Raw genomic sequence first — 9,713 nt, forward strand, 5'->3', positions numbered from 1 at the left:
GAAGAGAACTCGGCACACTGCTCTCTCTCTTCTTCCCACCCTTGCATGTTACAACTTTTCTAGCTAAAGAACTAGCTTCTAATTGAGTGTACGCTCGGTGCGCCCACCGCTACTCACCGATAAAAGCTCTCCTCAAAACTCTTGTCCACTAGCACCCTCTTTATACGGTTGGCTTTAGGAATCTCTTCTTCTTGGCTTTCACCATTGGTGATATAAATTGGCCTTGCCCGACCCCTTGAGGGCTCCTGCCTTTCTTAGCCACCTCCAGCACCCTTTACATCGACTTCTCACTCTCGTTTGAAGATTTGGAACACACATCACTCTCGACTTCCACCACCTTGACCTTCCCCTTTTTACTTACCACCTTCCACAGTGCAACTTTCGATGGATTCTCCTTCTTGACCTCATGATCGGATTCACCTACGGTGATTTGAGGTGTCGGGACACCTTGCATGTCGCATGCTGGAGGCTACCCATCATGCTTGGAATCAGAAGCCATGACCTTGTCCTTGTCACTTTTGGCCAATGTACTGTTGATCGATCGTCGTTCCGAGTAGTCCACCGATTTGCTTGCATAGCAAACATGCCTCAAGGGAAGGGTCCGAATTTGACCTACTGTGCAATCGACAGGTCTCCTGGAAAGGTAATCTCGATGAAGTCCGGTACTGTTTGTGCTCGATCCCACAAGATCCATGCACGCTTACGAGCCATTGGGGATCTAGTTGCCTATGAGCAGAAGCTTGCCTAGCGACACTACCAACTTGTCAATAGATTTGCCAAGCCAAGGTGGGTGGTCAGGAAACTCCACCCACAAAAGGGGGCAGCCATGATATAGGAACTCGTTCACCTAAAAGGATGCACTCTAGGGGATGACCAAAATAGAGACGCCGGAAAACATATAGGACCTCCCCAACATGTTGTTTTTGAGAGCTTTAGAAGCAAATCGCACAAAAAAGAACCTCGTGCCAATGAACTTCGCATGGTTTATCTCATCGATCCAAAGTCACTTCTTTAAAGTTAAGGTCACAATGGATTCTTCTTTTCTTTTCAAGACCTTCCAAACAAGTAGCCATGTTGTATAGTTCCGAGCTGATCTTAACCATGAAATTTTCTTAACAAGAATCTTGCTTTAAGTATCATTCCCATTGCTCACCTTAAGTTAACTATTAAATTTTCACATTCCTTAAATTTTCTCTTCTTAAAAGTCCTTAACGTACCTAATTTGAAGGGGTTAAATTTACAAACATTTTTAACGGGCACTTAGGAGATTTAACTTAATACATTCTAAAAATGCTAATGGGGAATGCAGACTAATGTGGACACTCCATTAAGAGCCTTAACTAGTGCTCCCTAAGTGGTAATGGGAATAGGCCCTAGATGGATTATTAGATGGCAAGTTGGAATTCACCATGGCTAGGCAACTAGCTAGCTATCCGCCAACTCCTGGTAATGGATGGACCAGGGTTACGTTGGTTATAGGGAATGGAGTAATTAAAGGAGATTTTTACGTCATGGTTTCATATTCTTCATTTCATCTTCTCCACTTCTACTAGTATCAAAGCTTTGTTCGTCCGCCATAGCCAGAGCTTGGAAGCCACAGCCCAAGCTCTGCTCCGCCATAGCCTCATCTTCCCGCCATGGCTTGCCACCTTGCTAGCTTCCTTCTCCCCACCCTCCCTTCAAGCTCCGCCTCCCTGTCTCGCCCCAAAATCTCCCTTTATCCCCTCACCCTCGCTGCTTCCCGCTCCACCTCCAGCCCCAAAACCTCAACCTCTTCTGCCCCTGCTGCTCCCAAGCTCCCCCGCGGTTCTGGCCTCAAAAAACCCCTCGATATCTCCCCCGCCCTCCAGCAGTTCCTTGGCGCTCCTCAAGCCTCACGCGCCGAGACCATGAAGCTTATCTGGGACTACATTAAGAGCCATGGCCTGCAGGTTTTTTTTCCTTGGACCTTCTGCTGTCCGAGGTTGCTACGTCTTCCCATGCAGGGCTGTTTTATATTGCATTCATAGCTCTCTCGTGCTTTGCTGGGTTGTGTCAACGTATCAGGCGTAGCAGAAATAAATTTCATGGCTATGCTGTGACGGGAGCTGAAACTTCAATGCACTTCAGTCAGCGCGAGATATCATTGTAATGCTTTACAACTTGGGCTTGGTTTTCTTTAGCAGCGTTCACAGTGCTGGCGCGAGATTGAATTAAGCTTCTGAAATCCAAAGTTAGCCATCTTACTAGAAACGTGGGAGCATTCGCCCTTTCCTGTATCGATGCCTATACTTGGCGTAGGAATTTTCCTTTGCGCTACTGCAACCTTGGTTTAAGAGGCTTTTGGTCACTACAGCCGTTTGCGTCTTTCGATTGTCACAATTGCAGAAGGTGAAGATTTTGATATGCTTCTCGGAGACTGATGCACTGGGATAGACGTGCGTTAAGGCTTTTCTAGTCGTCAGGGTACCATTTTTCCACATTTTATGTGGGCGATGAACGTACTAGGCCCTCAACAATAGTTATCTTTCTTTGAATCACAGTGAAATTTGCAGTCAGGTCGTAATTTGTTCTCCAAAAGGTATGACCTGATTTTCTTCCGCCCCGCACTTCAGCAGCAGTTCTTGCTGCGACGTAAGTGTTTCAAAAGCCTCACAGGCTATGCACCGATTTTTTAAGCAGGACGTGTCTTGCAGGCTCTCGGTCTTTTTATGTTTTTTAATCTCTTTCGTGGTGCCCGTTTGCACCAAGCATTTGCTGCAGTATGGATGCCTTAACAGCTTTTTGATGTACCATATGTTGCGCCTTATCTTTTCAAGTTTTTGGTTTCTAATTATTGCTTACTCTTTTTTAGTGTACTCAAGATACTTATGTTAATGACCTCACTTGTTGGAAGCGGTCCTAGTTTTTTAGGAACAGCAGTGTGGGTGTATTCGCGGTCACATGCTTGACTTGCAAAAGGTATCTGGCACTCCCGTTATTGGATGGCATGACGTGTGCCTCAGTTACTGTACTTTTTCTTTTGTTAGAGTAGTTTCTTGCTCTTCAGCCCTTGGAAGCTCCAAGCATTGAGATATCTTTTTACTGAAAAGCAATCTTGATAGTGTGGTTAGAACCTCTTATTTTTCAAGTTTTATGGGCATCTTTTGTTACTAGCTTATAATTTCGCCTTGCACAATTTTTCTTCAACTCCATAAAAGCAACTTGTGTGGCATCCTGTACCTGTGAGAGTTGTGCACGTGTGGAGCGTACTAGGGAGAGAGAGAGAGAGAGAGAGAGAGAGAGAGAGGCAATAGCAACTGTATATTGATTCAGGGGTACCACCATGGCCGAAATAGGCTGGTCAAGGGGAGAGAGAGTGCTCCATAAGTGGCCCGGGGGAGCCCTTTATAGGCCCCCAGCGAGCTTTGGCTGGCGATTGGATGGACAAACCAGATTGGCTGACCCGACCAGCCAGGTCAGATGACCTGATCTAGGCTGGGTCGAGTTAGGGTTGGGTTGACACGACCAAGCAGGTCGATTGACCTGGTGCCCAGTTTGGGCTCCCAACGTAACCCTATCTGCCAGCTAAACTAGCCTAACCAGGCCTCTACCCAATGGTCCTAACCTGGGCAGGCACACCCGCATAGAAGCCCTCTCTCACCCGTAATGCCAACAGCTATGCTAAACAAGGTGCAATAATGGCATCGCTTAATTGTCCAGAGTTGTGTTATCATGGAGGCAGATACAATTCCTCAGCAAGATAGAGAATCGTGGAAGTTGAGAGGGAGCATTATCTTTGTCCTTTCTTTATTGATCATGGCTCATGAGACTTTTACATGTTAGAAACTTCTGGGGTCCACAGGTGGAGCCATTGAACGTCTGTCACAAGTGTGGTTTCAAGCACTTCCCTGGATATTGTCAAACTACCCTCACTTTTTCATACAGCATTTGAGGAAGCCTTGGGGTTACTGCAACAAGGTTGAATCCACAAAAATGACATAAACCTCGTTAAGAGGGGAGGTGCTTTCAAGAATGTCAGGTGGTGTATGGGAGTGTAAGGCAAGAGAGCAAGATGAGTGCTAAGTGAATTACCACCTGTCACTCGAGAGGCCTCTTAGTTTCATAGTATGTTGCACACTTCATTTAGACGATGGATTCAACATTTTCTCTTGATTGCCAAATACCCTTGGATTCACTGTTTCTCATCCTCTACTTTCTGTAGAGTAAATCCACAAGACACTAGGCAGTTTATGGGAGCATAATGCAAGAGAGCAAGACGCGTGTCATGTGAATTACCACCTGTCATTGGAGAGGCCTTTTAGGTGTGTATGGTGCGTTGCCCTATCAGCTAGATTTAGATTTAGATGCTCGTTTGGGAGAGACTAAAATGAAATCGTTTGGGAATGTTCCTGGATTGTATATGTAGTATGTTGTAGACGCTTCATTTAGATAACAAGTGGTTCATTATTGCCATATTCTGCTTCTATTGAAATCAACTTGCACATTTTTATTTTTTATTATTTCAAGATTCCCTTCTTATTTTGCAAGGTATCTTAGACGGTATATTATATATTGAGTAACAATAAATTTGATAGTATCAGCAAGGTTCCGACATTGTAGTGTTTTTTACTAGGGCAGTTGCTGCTAGTCTTAAAGCATGTGTAATTCCCCTAGGGACCTCCATGCATGCTTTGACCTTTAAAAAAAACCTTGTAACACAGGTTGTCCGTTCAAAAAATATACCCTTCTAGCATTTTGTATGCAGGTATTTTGCATGAAAAAGTAAGCATAACCCCTTGTACATGGTACATCCATAGTCAAAACCCTCCTTTACTTACATTCAGGTGGTTGATGCAAAATTAAGAGTGAATCCCCGGTGTATGATTAGTTTATTGCTTGTTACTATCCCCTTTTACCATGTCTTGATAATATTTTGCATGACTAGGAGTAGAATGAATGGATGCATCAACCAAATATTTCAAATTACCAATTACATTTAGCCAAGGTGTACTTTGGATGATTTCTAACGAATTGAATTATTTGTATATGCTTCTTGTTATAAAGTGTAATTTCAAAGAGAGGAACATTTCATCTTGATTTGTTCCAGTAATTTTACTTTTAGACCATCGCAGGGGTCTAAAATTATGGTTTCTGAGTATTCGGCATTGTTTCATTTTGGATATTCTGACTCTGGTTTTCTGGCAGAGTGAGAGTGACAGACGTTTGATTGTCTGTGACGAGAAACTCAAAGACCTTCTGGGCAAGGAGCAGGTCAATTTCCTTGAGCTTGCTAAACTCCTCAATCCTCATTTTTTGAAGACTACCTGAGCAATCAACCATCACACAGTTAAGGTTGGTCTACACTGTCTCTTTCCTGTGTTGAGTCTGTTAGATTTGGAGTTGTCGATGCAGTGGCTGCCCTTCCCAAGCCCTGATTTCTCTGGGCAAGCTTTTATCAACTTATGTTATATTGTGCTTGCCAGGGGAGATTCGGTTTAGCAGGGTCGGAGACGGATTCTCACAGTTTTGACTTTTTGAGTAGGCATGTACTTGTTGGGAGAATTGCTTGCCTTTGAGATTTATTAGAATGCCTCTTTTAAAGGCCAAAGTGTCAGTTCGATCTGCGCCTGTATTGGGATTTTGCAGTGGGTACCTGCAATTCTTGGTGCCGGGTCTGTTTGGCACGTTCAAGACTCTGGGTGGAATCTTAGTCCCTACATATGTTTTGTGGCTAAATTTTTGTCGGTGGGTACTGGGTGTTTGTGGCCTTTATACTGTGAAGCCATTCGCTTGTAAAGTACCGTTAGTCCATGTTCGCATTAATGCTTAATTACACTTACTTTCATGCCAGTTTTTCTTCAAGTACAAGTGCCTTGATATGGTGTCTGTTGATTGTTTCTCACTACCAATATAGTTTTCAGCTTGTTTTGTTCACAAAAAAGTATGCTCGCAATAATGATTGAGCTCGTCCTTTTAAACAGTGGGTTTTCCAGGTCTATGAGATGTGACAGCTGATTTCAATTTCATGTCAGACATTAGGAATGAGCCCAATTCGTAACTAGTCATATCGTAATACCTCATAATACTCACTCATTGTGATTCAAAGCTATTTCAGGGCATTTCCCTGGCCTTTAAATTGCAGCACTTTATGGAGGTCTTCTGATCATCTTATAGTTGTTGTAGACATGTAAACTAGGAGGATCGTAAGTGTTTCTAGATTGTATAAGCCAGGAAAATTGAATTGAGCTTTATCTGTAGAATCTTTCAATAGGTGGGTATGTGATGAGGCTGACTGCTTTCAATTGTTCCCTTTGAAGTACCATTCTAAGGATTTTTAACAAGATGGAGACAAGATTTTCGGTACCGGTGTTGACTTCATGTATAATCTTGGTCCACAGTCTAGCTTGTGTCCATGCAAATGTATGTGGGCTGAAAGGAGCGGCATGTGGTTGATATGTGCTAAGAAGCTATAGTTGTCAATCATGTCCCTGTAACACGTGGCTTGCATTCACTGCTAAATTGTTGATCCATTTAGAGAAGGTGTTGGCATCCTCACAAATAGGAGGTGATAACAACGAAACACTCAGAATCTCATTAAATAATAAAATGGTCAACAGTAGTAGTATCCCAACAGTGCAAGAAAATGATTGTAGTTTGAATGGCAAAGTTATAGAGGTTTTTACTTATCATATGAATTTGTTTTCATATAATAGAGTGCTGATTGGAAGTCAATAATGCCATTGACAGTGACAATATCCAAACATTGAATGGAGCTGCTTTTTGTTTAAATGGGAAATGTATAAATTAATGCTCCGGCTCGGTTGATGACTTGAAGGGCTCCTTGCTTCTCATTGGCCTGTCTGGTTCTTGCTATCTTGCCTTCCACTGCTCAATCATTCCATATCAGGAGCAAAATCCCCAAAAAAGTGGAGATGCACATCAGTGAAGGGTTGCCTTTAATATTGCTTCTCCCTTCTCTCTATCTGTCACTACCCAAGGCTGCAGACTGCAGATGAGCAAACTTTTAACGAACATTCCTCACATGTGCAAGCGGGGTGCTTTCCAAAGGTAATGGACTTTGGAATTGTCATTGTCACCACACCCAAGCTGCAACCCCTACAGTGTGCTAATATTAACTCCTCCTGGAAAGCTTTTTATGAAGTCAGTCACACATCCAGAGGGGCACTTGTTTTTGCAAATGTCCTTGTTTGTAGAGAACAATATTTTTGGAATTATAGAAACCAAGATATGGCCCCTCAATCCTAATATTTACTATTATGAAATTGAGGTCCCGATTCTTACTGTAAGCTATGCTAGATAATCATGTGAATGTACATGAGACACTTTGGAACACAACGGAAAAGTTAAACTATAGTGAGTGGCTAATGTTCTTGCATGCTTGCGTGACCATGTACAATCCAATGCAAAGGAAGCAAGGACCTAAGACATCCTTACAAAACAATTGAGTACATGTGACAAACTTGGATGGATTGTTCCGATTTATATATCAAAGGTGAGCTGGAGTGAAAATGAAAGAAGGAAGCACTCACAAAATGAGAGTCACTTAGTAAAGGATCCTCATGCAACAATCGGAGGATGGTACATGCAGGAAGCACATGAACCTTAAGGAGGAGAAAGTCTAGCACAAGGCATGGGAGGCCTGACAAAGGGGAGGAACGTACCCAACGCCTCTCCATGTCCCAACTTAGTCGCCTCTCCATGTCCCCAACCTAGCCACAAAGCAAGAATGGGCAATAATATTGGAGAGGTAGAGGTCCAATTGGTGGACCACTAATGTACTTGTGTCACCAAGCACAATTGACTAGTTCCCCATCATCACCCTCATGTTGCGTTGGCTTGAGTGCTTGCCTTGCATCCACCTTCCATATGTGCTTGTTTCTCATAACGAGTTGAGAATGGGAGATTTCTTTTCATCCCATAGTTGTGTATCGCACCAATCCAACAACAACAAAGACTTCATACTTTAACACAAGCAAAGCCCCAACAAATTGAGTAAGATCAAATCTTTCTAAAAGTGCAAGACCCATGCTAACAATGCAATAGAGACTTCATACTTTCACACAAGCAGAGCCCCAACAAATTGAGCAAGATCAAATCTTTCTAAAAGTGCAAGACCCATGCTAACATTGCAAATCATCCAATAAACCTTGAGTATGGAAGGTGAAGAACTTGTGGTGAAGCCTCACCTCTTGGTGTTTCTTGGAGGCTTTTTAGGAGTGCGAACTGCATGGATTTAAATTGGGTAATGTAGCACATCAAGTCAAATGGCAAGACATGGTTTAGATATTTGTCATGTTTGTTGCACCATTTAGTAAAGTTACATGCATCAACATAAGCATTTAATGAAGTTATGGCCAATTCTCTCCACCAAGTTTAGAGAAAATCACCCATTTGAAGCTATCATTTCTCAAGGGTCAGTATATGGTAGGATAACTAACCTAGGTGCTCTTTTTTCAAGGGGGGGCTTGCCTTATAGTTACTTGCATATGATTCCTTCTCCACCACCCTTCCTTCAATCGATTTCAATCAAAAGACGTAGGTTGTCAAAGTTTGCCAATTTTTGGCAATAATGCCATGGCCACCCTACTTTTTGTCCCAAATCTAGATGAGCGCCTGAGTATCTAATATTTGCCTTTTAAAAAAAAAATGGTAGGACGACTCGTAGCTTAGTTGCCATGCAGCTATGGTGAAGGGGTACTACTTGTGTGGCCTCGAGGGTGTTTACTTAGGCATGCAATGAATGCCTTATAGGATAGAAAGTCGGTATCATGATTGAGAAAGTCTTTTGTTATTGGTGTTGTGTTTAGGGTCTTGGTTTGGGGCAATGTTGTTTTGTGGATGAGCCACTCCTTTTGCAGACAACTAGCATGTTACATTGTAATCAACTGCAAATTTGACTTGGGGCTTTTTATGCTTGTGGGGGTTGTACATCTTCCTCATTGCTTGTTGTGAACGACAAAGGCTCGCCATCTACATAGAAACGATTTCCATAGCTTGCTCCCTTCTCTCTCAAAGCGATGCAACATTTTAACATATGCTATATGCTAACAAATTGAGGATGTAAGTAGAAAGATGGTGCCAATCACCCCATGAGTACTCAAGGCCACAAAATGACATCAATGTGACACCATAATCACTCAGCACATGAATGTCTTTCAAATGAGGACGCGCTTTACTCACCTTGTTGAAGATGTGCAATCACATGCCTACAATGAGTCATAGATTTGCTATTCACGTCGTCATGAACGTATGATGATTGTTCTTCCTTCAAACTCAATTTATCATTTTAACACATAATATCATCCATTTTTATAACCTTCATAATTTAAGAAAATGTGCAATACAAAGAAGGGAAAAACAAGCGAGTACAAGTACTCGTGTGAGCACTGCCTTTACTACGGGAGGGAGGCAGAGAAGGAGTTCCTTTATGACTTAGGAGGGAGGGAGAGGGGGAGGGAAAGGGAATTGGGGGGCGGCATATTTATTATAAAGCGTAGCTACATTCTAACACTATCATAAAGTGATCTTTATAACATTAATTTAAGACTGAGAGTCTTTGGGTTTGGATTTGAAGTCCTAATCAATGCTTGTCCATCTCGATAAACTGCCCATTTGCCTGCCTTGCATGCTTCCTTTACCTTGGTGAGTTCACTGTTTCTTTGTTTGAGTTGGAGTGGAGTGAACTCCTCAGAGATCCAAATCTTTGTACCCTTCAACTTATGTGTTTGTCT

The 9,713-nt window shown here is 42.6% G+C and overlaps 1 protein-coding gene across 3 annotated transcripts; it reads left to right on the forward strand.

Moving 5' to 3' along the window:
- The first annotated feature begins 1,530 nt into the window (after positions 1-1,530).
- LOC147883070 (uncharacterized) lies at positions 1,531-6,122 on the forward strand. Of its 3 annotated transcripts, none has more exons than XM_087399622.1 (3): positions 1,531-1,931; positions 5,167-5,313; positions 5,943-6,122. In XM_087399622.1, the coding sequence occupies exons 1-2, from the start codon at positions 1,638-1,640 to the stop codon at positions 5,287-5,289; spliced, it is 417 nt and encodes a 138-aa protein (XP_087255748.1). In that variant the 5' UTR covers positions 1,531-1,637; the 3' UTR covers positions 5,290-5,313; positions 5,943-6,122. The 3 variants fall into 3 exon arrangements, with proteins under 3 accessions (XP_087255748.1, XP_087255746.1, XP_087255747.1); XM_087399620.1 differs by lacking the exon at positions 5,943-6,122 and adding an exon at positions 5,445-5,806; XM_087399621.1 differs by lacking the exon at positions 5,943-6,122 and adding an exon at positions 5,608-5,806.
- The last annotated feature ends 3,591 nt before the right edge of the window (positions 6,123-9,713 follow it).

The sequence above is a fragment of the Dipteris shenzhenensis genome, chromosome 28 (genome assembly GCF_047967505.1).
Source record: "Dipteris shenzhenensis isolate YYH24624 ecotype China chromosome 28, Dip_SZ_1.0, whole genome shotgun sequence".
Taxonomy (NCBI): domain Eukaryota; kingdom Viridiplantae; phylum Streptophyta; class Polypodiopsida; order Gleicheniales; family Dipteridaceae; genus Dipteris; species Dipteris shenzhenensis.